Raw genomic sequence first — 18,600 nt, forward strand, 5'->3', positions numbered from 1 at the left:
TTCCATAGAAGACGGCCGCGGGCAAACGGTTAAAGTCGTTTCCAATGAAATGATTTCCAATTAAATTTTGCGAAAATTCGATTTGATTGTGGTAGAGTTTAAAATATTTGCACTAGTCTTATTAGTAGAGGTCGGAATCTGAAGGGGCCGGAAACGTGCCGCCTATTGTTCCATTGTTGTAAATCCTTTGTAAAAAAGGTTCGGCAAACCTTTAACAATGCATTTACAATCTTTGAACAATAAACAGCCCCTTCAGATTCCGGGCTCTACTTATTAGGTAAGTTGATAAAAATTTAATATATTTTTTTATATCGAAATAAGGAATACGAATAAATTAAATAGTGCTATTCGAGTATCTGATATGGATTTTTTTTTGCATAATTGAAATGTTTTGTCCAAGTTTGCCTTTTCTTGTTATACTTTCTGTTTGCGAACACTATTGCACTTGTGTATATATTTCATAGATAAAAACGCACATTTGGTAACGCATACTTTACTTTACATCACATACATTTGATGTTAGGTTCGTTGAAATATATTTTGTATGTTGTATTATATTATTAATAAATAGTTGATACTGTGAACTGTTTTTGATTTCTTGCACATATTTGTATGTATTATTATACCAAAACGTTAACCAATATTCTGTAAATTCAGTGTAATCCATCACAGCTCAGTTTTACGGGTAAACTCGCAATGGAAAGCCTTATGTTGATTCCATAGATATAGAATACCATAGATACGCCCTTACGCTCTAAGCCGATCACCCTGTTGGACCATGCACACTCTCTCCCAGTAGCTAGTTAGCTTCTAAGTAGGAAGGTCAATTGACATTTTTCGAAAATGCCAACGTGTTCAGTGAAATTGTGTTACAATTACTCAAGAAAGCATAAAAAGGCGGATGGCATCACATATCATATGTAAGAATTAATATATAATGTCTTCAATTATAGTAGTATTTTAACATTAATGAAATATCGGCGCGATGTATGTAGTGTTCTATGCACTGATGGAACAGCGGTCGACAACCTCTGCCACAGGTGTCACTAAATGCACGCGTTTATCTTGTTGACACTGAAAGAAATTCAGAAATCGACATTAAGTTTAAAACTACAAACAATGAACTAAATATTAAAGTGTCAGCTTTAAAATTAATCCTTGTGGAAGTTACTAATGTTTTAATATTGTAATAGTTAATGATGGTTTTATTATAGTAACATACATTTGTAGTTTAATATAGTGTGTATAGCTAAATATTTTTTTCTTAATATGGCTTTATTAGTTTGGTTTACTGTCACGCGAAGTGTCCAATAAAATAAAGTTATAAATAAAATAAAACTTCAGTGCATGTACATATGTACATAAACTGGTTGCTGACCACTGCGTTTTTTGCGTTCCTTCCTTTTTTTTCACCACTTCCCCACTAGTTAAACCCCCCCGCACCCCTCAGATAGTGGCGACAAGATCTCCAACGAAATTTGTATGTAATGGCATATCTAGGTTATTCTACATCTATGGTTGATTCTCAAACAAAAAATAATCAAGCAATTATGGACATTTTATTTCGACAACATTACAAATAAGTTGTTATTATTATTCTTTGTCCATTTTTGATGTATGTATTTATCATAATAATAAATTAAAATATGAAATTGTATTGATGTGAAGCTCTGAGACGTCTCAATCAGACCACACTGCTTGGTTTGTAGTTGTTGGTTTTACTTTGATTTCTGGCCACACTATGCTCTCTATCCACGGCACGAAAGGTGAGACTCTCGTGTAGATGTTCGGTTGGCCTATGACTCCACAGTTTCTTCCGATGGATGTTATTCCGATGACGGTGTACGTGCAGTGTACCCCATAATTGTATATTTGAAGTGGACCACCGGCATCGCCCTGGATATGCAGCACAATATTAAATTATGTTTTAGTGCAATTATTTGTATATATGTACATATGTATGCGGTAAAAATATACACACCACGCAAGTGTCCTTCACTGCTGTTTTGCTTCCGTAGCATATTTGAGTGGCATTCCTGATTCCACTGGCTGCTAATATATTGGGAGGAATTTTTTGGCTGCACTCTTCATATGTAAATTTATCTAAAATCACCTGTGAAATATTTGGCACATTGCATCATTTGCAATCGGATGATAGATTTGAATCCGCCGGACCAAAAATCAGTGATTGGCTACGTCCACACTACTGCGGTCTCCGTGACGGGCCGGAATGTGAAATTACCAAAAACGCAAATATCGGAAGGCAAAGATCGAAAATCGAAAGATCTTAAGTCGAAAAAAAAAAAAAAAGGGTGCATGGTAAACGGCACATACTCTCTTAATTTGCGCGAGCAGGATATAACAGGAACAAGAGGAACAGGCTTTTCCTCCCGTATTAATGTGCGCGCGCAGAATACGGGAGGAAAAGCCTGTTCCTCTTGTTCCTGTTGTATCCTGCTCGCGCAAATTAAGTTTGTATGTACCGTTTACCATGCACCCTTTTTTTCGATCTTTGCCTTCCGATATTTGCGTTTTCGGTAATTTCACATTCCGGCCCGTGAGGTAGACCCTCACTACCGATATCTACACCCAATATTCTCGAATTTTCCATATCCAGTTCCCATATTGCAACCTGTGGTTTCTATTTAGGAACTGGTTATGGAAAAATTCGCAAATATCGGGTGTAGATATCGGTAGTGTGGACGTAGCCATTGGATTATTAGTCACATCACGATCGCCCAAAAGACAATTTTTGGCATGAATATTTGGCACTCGAGTTCTCGTTAGTTTGATAATGTTACGTACACCGCCGAGTAAGTGCAGTCGGATTAGGCCAAGTAGCATCCCAGTGACTGTGTGACCATTTTAATTGGTTTCAAGGATTATCTCTAGACTAAGTGCATGTAGGCTAAACAATGGTCACCGAATTGGCCGCTATTGGTTCCTTCTCAGAAGTGACCGATACCGTGGGACTGAGTGTCGTGGGAATACATATTCGGGTACATGCCTAAACAATAGGGAAGTAACTGGATGTCGAAGATGCCCTGAGTGACCGATCCGTTATTAGGTGGTACTTATATTGTAGCATATACTAAAAAGAGCGCATCCCTGACACTGTGCGACCCTTATAATTGGTTTCAAGGATTACTAAGGCCACCATGGCCACCGAGTTGGCCGTTTTTGGTCCCATCTCAGAAATGACTGATACCGTGGTACTGAATGTCGTGGGAATACATATCCGAGTACGTGACCATAACAATAGGTAAATAAACCGGACGTGGAAGATGCCTCGAGTGACCTATCCGTTATAAGGCGGTACTTAGGCGATATCAAGACATTCTGGACGGAGCACTGCCAGTGCGTGTATCTCCTTAATCAGCAATAAATGCTGTGACACGACTTTGGCCTTTTACTTGGATCCTCCACCCACCCCTACGCAACAATAGTTATCGTTAGTATAATGGACTTTTCGGCTGTCAGATAATTTATTGACTTTTGGGCGAGCGCTTTGTGACCAATAATCACCGAACCGTTAACTAGCATACGTTGCAATGCCACAATGACGCATCCAATTCCCGTTCCCGTTTCTCGATGTGTTTCGATAAGTGAATATTTCAGTTTGTAATTAATAATCAAATTAAATTACAGTAATGATAATTTTGTTGGAAAAACGCAGATGGTGAACACATTTTGAAATTATTCAATTGTTTGTTTATTTTACCCTAACAAAGCAGGTGGCTACGCGAAAGCATTTGAAATTATTGCGTCGAAATGCCATTCATTCCTGTTTTTCCATTCCCGTTCCCGTTTTTGGGCGATTTTTTTAACAGAAACCTTTGCAGGCATGCACACAATAACTCATGGAAGTTTCATCGCAATCGGTTGAATGGTATAGGAATCCATACGTGGCAAAAAAACAGACAAACATTGATTTTTATATACATATATTGATGATAGATAGATTATATATTCATATAGTAATACGTACTTTGAGTAAAGTTGCGCTTTTAGTTCTGTTTTCTGTTGTTCCCCAACCAGTAGCTATAGCTTTTCGCTCATTTACTTGATTACCTACATGCAGGCAGGCTGGACGAATTTTTGCGCTAAATTTAACCCTAAAATGATAATTTATCATTATTTGCATATTCTTTCTGTTGCAGTATTGCAATAAACTGTGTCTTACTTTCTGTCCAATTTCAGTAGTCCTATATCATTGTAAAAGTTCATAGCTTCTGGGTGCTTCTCATGATATATTACACTGAATAGAAATTCAGGATTCGATGCAGAGCTTACACCCTCTCCGCCCAATCTTACATATCTGCGTCTAGTTTAAAAATTTCAGTAATGTAAGCTGAATAATCACAATATAAAACATTCATATGACGACCTTAGAGCACTCTGCTGATTTGTCCACAAGACCCAATCAACCAGGGTAGCGATTATAATAAATTAGGGGGGCCTGAATAAAACATTCTTCATAATTATACTCCAGTTAACTGTCTTTTAATTGTATACAGGTACCTTAGATTTTTATTTTCATAGTTTTGTCCGTTGATATTTCGAATGGTGGTTTAAAAACGGGTAAAAATTTGTCAAAAGCTTATAAATATGCATTGGCAATATAATAGCACTATTCTGTGCGTGTATCTGTGTGCGATAACGCTCGCCATACTATAATAGTCGTTTTGATTCGACATATATACGTCACAGCTAAAACACTGTCAACAACACGTACGAATATAATAATGGATTAAAAAATTTCTATTTATACTGTTTGCTATCAATGTTTCCTCTAGGGTAATAAGTCTCTGAGCGTTCATTATTGAAAATTTATTTAATTTTTATATTGTTTACTAGCTGAACCCCGGCATGCGTTGCAATGCCATAATAACGCATGCAATTCCCGTTCCCGTTCCCGATCCCGTTCCCGTTCTCGTTCCCGTTCTCATTCTCCTTTCCGTTCCAATTTGTCGGAAAAACGCAGGCATCGAACACATTTGAAATTATTGCGTTGCAATGACACTCATTCCCGTTTTTTCCTGTTTTTTTTTCACAGTAATCTTCCCGGACATGCATACAACAAATCCTGATAGTTCCATCGTAATCAGTTCAGTGGTTTAGGAGTCTATTCGAGACACACACACACACAGACATTCATTTTTATATATACATATATAGATATGTAGGTAGGTAGGTAGTTTTTAGCATTTTTTTTCATATTAAACAATTAAAGGTCTGTTCATACCTATCCAGCACGACCCGAATCCTGCAAGTATCCTGCAAGTACGGACAGTATTCTTTAGTACATTCTATATGGACGCGCATGAATGCGTAAATGCGCATGCGCGAATGGAGTATGAATACGTCCATATAATGTACCAAAGAATAATATCCGCACTTGCAGGACACCTGCAGGATACGGGTCGTGCTGAATAGGTATGAACAAACCTTAAAAAGTAAAGTATTTTCACTTACATGATGAGTCTTGCACGTATGCAGTATGAAGTTGTGAGTACCCACTGCTCACTGATCAAACTACCACCACAAATCCACTCAATCACATCCATGCTCATGTTTTTATAACCGACAGCTGCCATATGTGGAAATTCACCGGGCTTAGTAGCAGTACCTCCAAGTATCAACTCTACGCCCGTGTGCCGACACGTGTCCATTCGAATTTTAGGTGTGCTCACATTTGGATCAAGTGGCAAACATGGGAAAACTGAGTCCGCCAAATCAATGCATTCTTAAACAAAACGATAATACTACATGACTTAAAACTGTATCCTTGCGAATGTTATTGTACTGCTTCATACTCACTGTCCCATGCCTTTTGACCGGTTTTGTTGACGGTGATTGCTTCTTTTGGATATTGGCACTCCGTGTAATTAGAAGTAAGGCGTTGTCTGGAATTAAATTTGGTTTTCGTAAACGCCTCAGCTTCATAGGGACAACATACTGTTGTTGGTGAATCAGTGGAACTACAAATCTTAAATAAAAAAATATTTTACTAACAGATAGTACATATTTTTTTTTTTTATTTATTTAATATACTTGGGGGAGGCGGCAAAGCCGATAGGCCCAAGGGGTTTGAATAAACATAATTTTACAAATTATACATATATGCAATAAAACAATGAGAAAAATTAAAATACATTAAAAAAAACAATATTAAAATAAAATAAAATAAGAGAAGAAAAAAAAAATATAAAATAAATAAACAAAAAAAGATAAAAATACAGAAATATGATTATGGGAAAGAAGAATCACAAAAATCCTTTGGTTTTAAAAAAAGTATCAAGTTTATTCTTAAAAATATTAATATTAATAGAGGTTACTAAATCGTTGGGAAGACTATTCCAAACTGAAACCACTCTGTTAGAAAAGAATGTATCTCTGATCAATTTATTAGATTTATCTTTTTGGAGTCTAAGCGTGTGACCTCTGAGGTGAGTGTTTATGTTGAATGAAATAACATTAGACATATGACAATTATAGTGATTATTAAGAATTTTATAGACTTCGATTAAGTCACCTCTAGATCTTCTCGTCTCCAATGTAGTGAGATTCATTATTTTCAATCTTTCATTATAAGAAAGTGATTTGAGTTCAGAAGGAATCTTTGAAATTCTCCTTTGAACCCTTTCAATACATGTAATATCCTTTTTAAAATGAGGATTCCATATGCAAAAAGCGTATTCAAGTCTAGGTCTGATGAAAGTTTTATATATTTTTGTTAAAATAGTTAAATTTAGAAATATGTAGTAGAAGATTTTGGAGTAATTTGATTTTAGATTGTCTTCATTTTATCGAACATCATCATAATCTCTCTAGTCTATAAAGAATCAAGGAAAAGTATTTAGATAATGAACACGAAAACAAATTTACCGTTGGAGTTATTCCTTCTTTTTCCAATTGCTCTCGAGCTTTTGTACATTGATCTGAACTTTTACACACACCAGGAGTGCCATCAAGGAGTAAGCAATCATTACCTAAAATTATTATGATATTAGTAAAAGTAAATGTTGCCTGTTTAAAAATTTTGTTCATTTATAATGATTATAAATAATTTTGTAAACTTCTTTTAAATCTTCTCATCTCTAATGTGAACAGATTCCATGATAATGAAGTAAATTAACATGATATTGAAGTATGTTCTAAAGTTAGGAATCGACGGAGAGATTTGTCTGCAGATATGCCTCTAGTAATTTGTCATTTTTGTATTAATTTGTATAATATGCAAACCATAGCAGTATCCAGGGGGGGGGGAGGGTTATGGGTGCACCAGCTCCCCCTATATTTAAAAAATCTAATATATAATTTTGAAAGAGACTTTGTATGTAAGTTTGGGTGGTAGTAATATCCGGTAGTATCCATGATATTAATATCGATTTCGATTTTGATTCCTTTTTCAGTTCCTGTTCCGGATTCTTTATTCAGTTCCGGATCCCGATCCCTTTTTCAGTTCCGATTCCGGGTTCCTGTTTTAGTTCCGCATCCTATTTCCGGATTCCTATTTCAGATCCGGATTCGGATTCATTTTTTAGTTCCGGATCAGAATTCATTTTGAGCCATGTTTAAGCGGTTTATATTATAAATAGCGCCGGCTAAAACCACTAGTAATATATAATTATGACTTGGTAAATGAATGTTGCATTTGTTTCGAAATATAGAATATTGCTCTGGTACTTTTCGAACTAAAATAAGTCATGTAAAATGTATAGAATGCTATATTTTCTTTAGAGTCTTTTTGCATTTATCTTGGTTGTCATTTAATTTCAGTCTTTGAAAATTACATTTTTGTAAATATGTATACATATTGTCAGGGTTTGGTGCAAACGATCGACAAGCGCCAGACAGACTGAATCACAGATTAACTGGATGGCTGCTTTAAACGCAATTCTCGTCTTCACGAATGATAGATTGCACATCAGATGACGAGTAACCTTTTGATGTGCACAGATGCAATTATTGAAATTGAGTTGGATCTTTCTGGCGAGTTTAATAAGGCAAAATTCGGAATTAAAGTATCAGAAGCACATAACGTACACAGGGTAGGTATGTCGGGACTTCGGGTACATTTCGCTTAGTGTAAGTGCGAGCAGTGCGCACGCATAAGGTACACGTGTCGTTAATATGTGGTTCAGTCTGTCTGGCGCTTGTCGATCGTTTGCACCGCATCGATATTGTTAACGTGAATTTTACTGTTAAACATGAAGAGAAGCGGGGACATTGTGTGGGTTGTAAATACAATATACAAATACTTATTTGACGGATGAATCGTAAATTTTAGTTAGCAACTCGGTATTAAATGTACATATATTAAAATATATAATATAATATTAAGGCTTTACTTTTAAATGCTTTGGTAATGAATTTCGTATAGCTTTGGAGGCTAGTGATAGCTGTGTGGGTATTAGTTTGACATGTAGTCCTCAAAGCGTTAAGAATCCCAACACTGACTATGCCTGTGAGGTGCCAACGAAAAACTCCCGAATCCGGTACTCTAACAAGTACACCACCACCGCTGTCTCCATTGCACACTGTCATATCTGTAAAAGATCAACATTGAACAGATATTATATGGCTTATATAAAAAATAGTTTTACCTTATTGAAACGAGTTCTCTGAAACATTCACACAGCTTATAAATGATAGACAGATTTCTGTGGTAGTTTATGTAGTGTTTAAACTGTGTGAATGTCTTCGGGCCTCGACCAATTTATTTGCTTACTATTGATTCCCTTTACACAGTATTTGGTAGGGCTCACAAATTTGATGAACTCTCTTGGAACATTACCTATGCATTCGTCACGATCGATTATTTCTACATCAGCTTTCAATAGCTCATCTGATGTGGAAAATATGTCTCCCTCTTTTGTCACACCCCAACCTACAATCTATATATGTGAATAAATTAATCATGTCAGTTTCCAATCTTATATGGATAGTATTTGCTTTTAAATTAAATTATTCATTAGTATAGCATATACTAAAAAGGGGTCTACGTGACTTGACAGAATGTTAAATTACAGAAAACGCAAATATCGGAAGGCAAAGATCGAAAATCGAAAGATTTTAAGTCGAAAGATAAAAAAAAAAAAAATGGTGCATGGTAAACGGTACATACTCACTTAATTTGCGCGAGCAGGATACAACAGGAACAAGAGGAACATGCTTGAACATGGAGTATGTACCACCATGCACCATTTTTTTATCTTACGACTTAAGATCTTTCGATTTTCGATCTTTGCATTCTGATATTTGCGTTTTCTGTAATTTAACATTCTGTCAAATCACGGAGACCGACTAAAAAGAGCCGCCGGTTAAGTTTAATCGGATTAAGCCGAGGCGCATCCCTGACACTGTGCGACCGTTATAATTGGTTTCAAGGATTACTAAGTGCATGTAGGCTAAACAATGGCCATCGAGTTGGCCGTTATTGGTCCCTTCGCAGAAGTGACCGATACCGTGGTACCGTGGGACCGAATGTCGTGGGAATACATATCCGAGTACGTGACCATAACAATAGATAAATAAACCGGACGTTGAAGATGCCTGGAGTGACCGACCCGTTATAAAGGCGGTACTTAGGCGATATCAAGACATTCTGGACTGAGCACTGCCTGTGCGTGTATCTCCTTAATCACCAATAAATGCTGTGACACGACTCTGGCCTTTTACTTGGATCCCCACCCACCCCTACGCAACAGTATGTTTGTTTGGAATGGTTTTTTTTTTGAATATGAATACAATTGATTTTAAGCTTACTTTTCCACCGTTATTGTGAGATAGATAAGTTGTTAAATCTCTATCCTTGTCAGCTAAACATGCTGCATGAACCTCATTATAAAAATCGAATGGTGTCCTTACGACAATAACGGCAATATCGTCTTCCAAATTATTGTCGAAACCAATGTAAGTTTTTGGAATGTTAACTTTTTCAATCTGAAGAAGAAAAAATTAATATTAGTTTAATGATATTAATTTAAGGTTTGGGATGTGTCAGAGCTACTTTGTTGTAAATCATAATTGTACCATTTTCCTTTGAATGTAAGGGAATTCTTCGTTCTCTCTATGATTCCATTTTCTGTAAATCTTCCCAGCCGCTACAGCGTAGAAGTTTTCGTACGGGGTATATAGCAAACAATGTGCAGCTTTACATACATATATATGAGAAAAATAACTTAAGAATTAACGATAAATTCTAATTTAGCTTTATTATTATCAGCATTATACCAGTGATGACAAATTTCCTGCTGACTATTGTACCGCCGCATATGTGTTCATAGTCTTGATCTCTTAACTGGTATATACCTACATGCCACGGAGATGATCCTCGCTCTTCCACCTCGCCATTAAAAATGAACGGAACAACCAGACCGTTTTCTTTGCCGCAATCTGAAAGCAATTTTTTTTTTTAATTTTTACAAATGGTTGAAACAATTCAGAATTTTCAAACACACAAGTTCAGTGCCGGCCTTACACCCGATGGCGCCCTCGGACAATTTTTTCTAAACACCCTTAGAAAGAACTTTCGCTTTTGGCGCTCTGATTTTAAAATTTAAAGCGACTTTGGCGCATCGTTCGGCGCCCTAACTTATTTGGCGCCCTCGGGCGCCGCCCGACCTAACCCCCCCTAAAACCGGCACTGCACAAGTTGCAACTCAATTCCAATCTTTCTTTAAGTACTTTTCCAGAAGTAAAAGTAGGTATTTATAGCTCGCGTGTCTCTTTAATGAATTGCAGAAACGAATTGCATATGGCTCCATAGGTTTGACTTGGTTGATGATAATACTGAAGGTTAACTTCAATAACTTTTAACTTAAATAAATGAGAAGTGAACATCTAAGCAATTCGTGTATAATAGTATTGTAACGTATACTAAACAGAGCCGCCGAGTAATTGCGATCGGATTAGACCGGGTAGCGTTCTGAGAGACCGTGTGACCGGGGTAAGTGGTTTTAAGGATTAGCGACAAGCTAAGTGCATGAAACAATGATTGCACTTCTCATACCGTGGGAATACATATCCGAATACGTGACTATACAGTAGGTAAGCAGATTAGACGTCCTGAGAGATCTACCCCTTATAAAGCGGTACGTAGGCGATATCATGTAATTCTGGACTGAGCACTGTCAGTACGTATATCTCCTGAATCATCAATAAATGCTTTGAAACGACTGTTGGCCTTTTACTTGGATCCTCCACCCACCCCTGTACGCAACAGTATCATCCTTGCTACTTGCATCGTGTGTGAATCCTTAAACAACTTACCAGTGGAGCATTCTCTGAATTCATCCGTCCAACGTCCATTATTACAAGTCACTGCATTTAGATATTGATTTTTATTTGGTATGTGTAAAGGTTTACATTTGGGATTAACTATTGTGCCGTGGTCCATTATTTTCCTACATACCTTATAATTACCATTCAGTGAACAAGTGAAGTCTAAAGTTAACGAATAAGGGAGTTCACATTTCTCTGTAATATAATATAAACTGATTTAGATGAAAAATAACTTTTATTATTACAAGATAAATCGCTGTAACTTACTAGAACACTCCATGGAACCGATCCACATTCCATTAGCTCCACAATAAATATTCTGACTTCCAGATTTGGTGTACATATCATCACATTCATATGTAAGAATAGAATATTGATTTACGATTTCACCAACGGCAATTTTAGTCTTATTGATGAAATAGTTACCTTTCTCTGGATTAGATGGAGCAATACATCTGATTTCAGAGTAATATAATTAGCACGAAGATATTTTTTTATTAATTTTATTATCGTTATTTTTATGATTAGGATAAGTAATAAAGCTTCTAACATATGTATAATGGATTTTTTTTTAAATATTTTTACATATCAGTTATAAATAAACTTATAATGATTAGATTGATACAAGACCGAACATTAACATATTCATTTGATAAAAAAAATGTATTTATTTTATTTTTAATGGAAATAAACATCAATATTTATTAAATTGGATGTCTTATTTATAAAATATAAACACTGACAAAAGATTAGATTTATTATGTAATATATTCAATTAAAAACCTAATCTATTTAAAAAATACTAATAATATGTATATGTTGTAATTATTATAAAAAGTATTCGACCATGTATCATTATTTTTTCCAGAACCAGTCTGAGAAAAAATCAATATATAAAGAATTAATATTTCTTTGGAAAGGGAAGTTCATTATTTATGAACAGGTACTAAAATGTTGCTGTTCAGCTTTGTTTAGTTCGGTGAAAATATTAAAAATATCATAATTACCCTGAAGTTATTTCTTGGGAGTAAATGTTACGCAGACCTGAAACGATTAATGTTTTTATTAGTTAAATTGTGCAATTTCATATAATTCTTCTTTTCTGAATTTTTGTTTCCTTGTTATTCACAGAGAGATATTTAGATATCTATGATTTCTAGGTTATGACTGTTAGTATTAATCAAAAATATTTTTGCTATATGATTATACATATATTTGGAAAAAAATATAAGCATACTTGACAATATTATAAATATCCAATTCCACTTAATCCAAAATAGCATGACTGTTTATTTTTGTTCTTGTTATAATACGTCTTTAAACAGTCCTCGTGGATTGATTACTAGTACATAAGGTGACTTGTTTATATCAACTAGGTACACTATTGGTCAAAAGTTTTGGTGCACTTACATATGTAAGTTCCTGCAGGCATAAAATGACGTAGTTTACATCGTCGATACAAATTTAGTATTAAAATCTAATAATGTAAAACTTTATGAGAGCCATTACAGTGTCAGTAAAATCAATTATTCGAAAAAATAGACTTTGTTATTTATGTACATATCTATATTATATCAGTGGTGTCACCCTAATGGTTTTCATGGGTTTCTGGAAACCTGTTGTTAAAAATCAAACGTTTCTGGAAACCCGTTATTTAAGCTAAAAATCGATATAATTTTTGTCAAAAATTATACAAATCTTGAAAATTTAATGAACTTTCATGTAATAGTTAGTGCCTTGGACGAAAAAATAATTTATATAAATATATACATATATTCATAATAATTTTATTGAAAAAAAATCCAAAATTGGGTTGACACCACTGTTTATATGTATATAATCAATAAATGGCAGTCAATATAAAAAATAAGTGAAATTAACTTACTTGACAGTATTATCAATATCCAATTCCATCTTATCCAGGTAAACATCGTCGTGGAATATTTTTAGGTCTTAAGCGGGTCGTCTCGAGTCGAATTCTGAATCAACATGCTTTTATCTAATTTACATACTTGTCCTTGTTGACAAACCCGTTGCTGGATTCGAATAATTTAGTTACATGAAAAAAATACAGTTTGAACCAAGCTCTGAAACTTTTCCTTAAAATTGTACACAAGTTCATTTACCGCAAATTGGAAGACAAAGTAGGTCAGTTAGGTTTTTTTTCTTTTGTATATTTTAATATGGTGCTATTACAGGTATACCCAAGGTGACACTTATGGCCAAAGTTGTACATATGTAGTTTAGAGGTGACAAATAGAGGGTAAGTGGCCAATTTGGTGAGGGATCGTTTCAACAATGAAATCAGATAATTTGGCTGATAGGAAACAATCGATCTGGAGTCACATATGTACATACATACCTACGCTCATCATTATTCTCTTAATTTGAATGTGATGTATGTGTGGAATATTAATCTATTCTCCCATTTGGGCCTCGCAGGGATGTTTTGTATTTGTAGCTTGTTCTTATTTATCGGAACAGGCTGCAGGTGCAAGATATTCCTTTATTTGTATTTTTACTTATTTTAATTTTAATTTTTACACTATTGGTCAAAGATTTACACCATTGGTCAAAAGTTTGAGATCATTTACATAAATATATACTATTAACCAGCAGCATGGACTAATGGTAAGCATAGATGCTTTCGAACATAGTGGTCAAGGGCTCGAGTCCCACTGGTTGCTGCTAGCCAGACCTTAGTTTGTGACTCCAGTTCGATCGTTTCCGATCAGAGTTTGTCAATTTATCGGATTTTCATTGAAACGGTTCCAACGAATTGGCAACCTTTACCCATTTCTCGCAATTTTCGAGTTTTCAGCATCTCGAATTTCACTGATTCGTATAAAAATGCTCCAAATTTGTCCATAAATGTCTCGTAAATTTCAATTTTTTTCAGCATCTCGAGATATGACGATTTATATTTAAAAAAATGCTCACAAAATGTAAATTTATCAATAGAATAGATGCCTATGATGCTTTGTTAAAATTATTCTAAAAATTGTTTATTTATTATGTATGTAAAAATAAAATAAAATAAAATATGTAAGCTCTTGTAGAATTTTCATTGTGAAGTCTATTTTTTTAATGCTATTGTGGACAATCAACTCTTTTATTTTAATAGTGGTAAAAATCTAGACTTGCAAGTTTTGAATAAAATAAAAAGCAATATTATTTCCAGTTTTTTGTGCTCTCTGGCTTTTGGCTGACACGGTATATATGTACATTTGATAAGATTGTACATGTTTGATGAACTCGCTCAATAATAATATATGAATGATTATGTCAAGCAATACGTATGTATGTAAATATGTATGTATGTATATCACGGTTGAAATTGCTAATTTTTCTTTCGTGTTCATATTTTTTCGTATTATGTATATACATACATACATATGTATGTATGGGTATAATTATATATTGAACATACATAATAATAATAAAAAATATGTACTACTATTTAAGATTTTCCTGTTATCAGTCGTTTAAAAACTTTGACCTTTGAATAATAACTTTGAAGTTGGCTATTCACGTGTCGAGACCAGTGCTACCCAAATGCCGGCGATAGCCAGTGTTTTGAAGAATTGTTGTGGAATGTTTCATAATCTGGCTATTATTATTTACGAAAAAGGTGAATAGCTTTACATAACATATTTGTGCAATATCATCAGTAATTACTTGACAAATTCTGCAGAATGATTTGATTAACTCTACTCTAGACAAACCATTCTTCTCCTTTATCAACCCTTTCTGTTGCATAAACATCTAAAACCATTTTTATATTTTTAATTATTAAAGTATTTTTTGCCTGTAGACTTTCGTTGCTATTTTGCTCTAAGGCCTTGGTGACATATTGGGTAAACCTTCAATATGAAATTTCACCTCTTCAGTTCTGAGTTTTTATTTTTTCTAGATTTTTTTTTGATATGGATCCTCTTATTTTAGTAGGTATTTATGTATGTATGTACGTTAAAGTGGCATGAAAAAATATTTTTTGTATAGTTCTGAATTTATAGTTGACTTTTTCATAATAAAATAACGAAAATAAACATATGGCTACCTGGAGCGGCGCACAGAGTGGTATTTGGCCTGAAAACCTGGTCAAAAATGTTTTTTTTTACGCTTTTTTTTACGTTTTTTTTACGCAAACAACATCAATCTAGCACTTATATCAAAAACAATACAATTCTTGTAAATTATGCTGTTTTATAAAATTTAATACAATGAGTAATAGGTTTTTAAGCCATTTTTCCTATTATGCTGTACATTAACATTAGAATAATATAATACGACCTACTTAATAGACTAACACAGCTGGACAGGGAAAGAAGAAAAGTAGGATTAAAAATTAACGTAGATAAGACCAAACTAATGTTCAATAGTTATTGCATGCCTGATAGCATCCCATTGGATGATAAACCAGTAGAAGTAGTAAATAATTATTTATATTTAGGTCAAATAATCGACATGAGTGGTAGTAAAGATGAAGAGATAAAGAGACGTATGAAATTAGGATGGAGTGCATTTGGACGCATGAATGCTGTTTTTAAATCAAAAATGCCACTCTGCCTGAAGAAAAAGATCTTTGATCAATGCGTTTTGCCAGTGATGACGTATGGATGTGAAACTTGGACACTGAATGCCAAGATGCTACATAAAATCCAATGCACTCAAAGAAGCATGGAACGCTGTATGCTTGGCATAACGAGGAAAGACAGAATGCGGAACACGTGGGTGAGAAGTATAACAAGAATAGTGGACATAGTGGATAGAGTGAAGAGATTGAAATGGCAATGGGCAGGTCACGTAGCTAGGAGGATGGACGAAAGGTGGACAAAAGAAGTGTTTGAATGGTACCCGAGAGAATGCAAAAGGGTAAAAGGAAGACCGCAAGGAAGATGGGTGAACGAAATTAGGAAAATGTGCGGAGTGAGATGGATGAATGTTGCGCAAAACAGAGACGAGTGGAAGCGTGTTGGAGAGGCCTTCATCCAGCAGTGGATGGCGAATGGCTGTAAATTATGATGATGATGATGATGACTAAAAAAAAATTAAATTAAAATTGTAAAATAGAAAATGATCAGTAGATCAGATGCTATTAAAATAGATATAAGATGTATTGTGAACATAATTAAGTAATAATAAAAAAGCATTTAAAAATTAAATACAATGAGTGGATTAATTTTACCTTAAACTTTATTTGAAAGGAAGGGTTTTAAATTAATATGTTCTTCGTAAGTTCTTTACTAATAATATCAGATTTTTAATTCGCGGTGGGCTTAATTTGAAGATCGGCTATTTCTGGTAGATTGTTTACAAACTACACAAAACCCCCACGTCTCTGAAAATTCTCTTTCATTGAATCTTTCTTTCATTGACACTAATGTTGTATCTAAGAATTAAAAAATAATTTAACTGAAAAAAAAACATCGTTCCAAACTATTAATGAAAAAAGTTGAAATATTTTAATTGTTCCGCTAATGTGTTTGCTACATGAGCTACACCTGGATCCTTTCTTTCAGTTTCAGATAAAGAAATTAAAGCATCACGAACTTCAAAAATTTGATTGGGAACTGCTTTGACACTAGCTATTTTTGTTTCTCGTCGTGTGTCAGACAATAAGGAATATAATTGCATGTGAATCAGTAAGAAACTTCCAGCGATATACATACATATGTATTGAAGCTGAACATAGTGTAAACATGTTTACAGTTTAGAAAGTAGAAGCGCTTTTGACCTTCTAATCTAACATTTTATAGTGCCTTCGGCGCGATTTTAAAATTTTAAAGCGCCTTTAGCGCATCGAGTGGTGCCCTAATTTACTTGGCGCCCTCAAGCGCCGTCCGACCCAGTTCCCCCCTAAAACCGGCACTGAATGAGACAGAACTTCATAAGTTAAAAAAAGCTAGACGGATCAATAGATCTAATAGTGAAACTTGAAGTTTAACATGGTTTGCGATTGAAAAAGATTATTTGTATTCTAAAATTAAGGCGAGATAAGAATTTAAAAAATATATGTACAATAGTGTAATATTTTTTATTAATTTCAAATGTATCTAACTAAAATAATATAATATTATAGTATATATTTTTCTATGAAAAAACAAAGGCAATAATAAATAATAATCCAATATATAGAACCCTCCTTTTGCTTTTATGAAGGCTGCAACATGTGCCGGCATGGACAATACGAGATTTTTAAGCTTTAGTTTCATAATTTGTCCCAGGGTATTATTTTTGTTCCCTTTGCTTTATTATGGCCCATAAATTTTCGATAGGGTGTAAGTCAGTACTATTGTCTTTTATATAAAATTCTATATAAAACTTAAAATAGAATGCTATATAAATTTGTTTGATGATATTGTAACGTATGCGTAAAAGGAGCCACCAGTTAAGTGCAATCGGATTAGGCCGAGTGGCATCCCCGCTATTTCCCAGAATCTAGACGAGCGTGATACGGCGCATCCTGACACTGTGCGACCGTTATAATTGGTTTCGAGGATTATCTCCAGACTAAGTGCAAGTCGGCTAAGCAATGGATGGACTTAGCGGTCGGTACCGGCACCCAGCCACTTCCCGCCAGAATTATCAGAACTGACTGCGCGAGAGCGTGAGACCACATATCTGGTACGTGACTATAACAATAGGTAAACAAACGTGTCAAAAAAGGAAGATGCCCTGAGCGACCTGTCCTTTATAAGGAGGTACTTAGACCATATCAAGGCATTCTGGACGGAGCACTGGCGGTGCGTGTATCTCCTGAATCACCAATAAATGATGTGAAACGACTTTGGCCTTTTACTTGGATCCTCCACCCACCCTTACGCAACAATATCAATCACTTATTTTAAATACAATAAATACTGTTGCGTACGGGTGGGTGGAGGATCCAAGTAAAAGGCCAACAGTCGTTTCACAGCATTTATTGATGATTAAGGAGATACACGCAGTGTCACTGCTAAGTCCAGAATGACATGATATCGCCTACGTACCGCCTTATAAAGGGTAGATCTCTCAGGACGCCTAATCTGTTTACCTGTTGTATAGTCACGTATTCGGATATGTGTTTCCACGACATTGGGTCTCCCCGTACCGATTCTGAGAACTAACTAATAACGTTCATTGTTTAGCCTAAATGCACTTAGAGTCCAGATATAATCTTTGGAAGTAAGTGCATGCATTTAGTTAATCCGATAACAGATATCCGTTGGTCTAAGTGCAATTCGCTCAATCCGCGGCGTACGTAACAATACCATAACATCCAATGGAAAGGTTACTGATTTGGGAAATAAAATAAAATAGTCATAATTT

General features: G+C 34.8%; 1 protein-coding gene across 2 annotated transcripts; it reads right to left on the reverse strand.

Annotated features, from left to right (window-relative positions):
* Nucleotides 1-375: 375 nt before the first annotated feature.
* Nucleotides 376-12,672, reverse strand: LOC143914465 (modular serine protease-like). 2 transcript variants are annotated; one of them, XM_077434691.1, is made up of 16 exons: nt 12,527-12,672; nt 12,297-12,333; nt 11,557-11,744; nt 11,278-11,484; nt 10,240-10,401; nt 10,039-10,157; nt 9,772-9,948; nt 8,735-8,900; nt 8,355-8,552; nt 6,889-6,992; nt 5,821-5,989; nt 5,476-5,746; nt 4,184-4,324; nt 3,989-4,115; nt 1,982-2,113; nt 1,267-1,896 (listed from the first exon to the last, which is right to left on the reverse strand). In XM_077434691.1, exons 1-16 carry the CDS (start codon nt 12,570-12,572, stop codon nt 1,681-1,683), a joined length of 2,460 nt encoding a protein of 819 aa, XP_077290817.1. In that variant the 5' UTR covers nt 12,573-12,672; the 3' UTR covers nt 1,267-1,680. The 2 variants fall into 2 exon arrangements, with proteins under 2 accessions (XP_077290818.1, XP_077290817.1); XM_077434692.1 differs by lacking the exons at nt 1,267-1,896; nt 1,982-2,113 and adding an exon at nt 376-1,074.
* Nucleotides 12,673-18,600: the final 5,928 nt, after the last annotated feature.

This window comes from Arctopsyche grandis, chromosome 7 (genome assembly GCF_051622035.1).
Source record: "Arctopsyche grandis isolate Sample6627 chromosome 7, ASM5162203v2, whole genome shotgun sequence".
Taxonomy (NCBI): domain Eukaryota; kingdom Metazoa; phylum Arthropoda; class Insecta; order Trichoptera; family Hydropsychidae; genus Arctopsyche; species Arctopsyche grandis.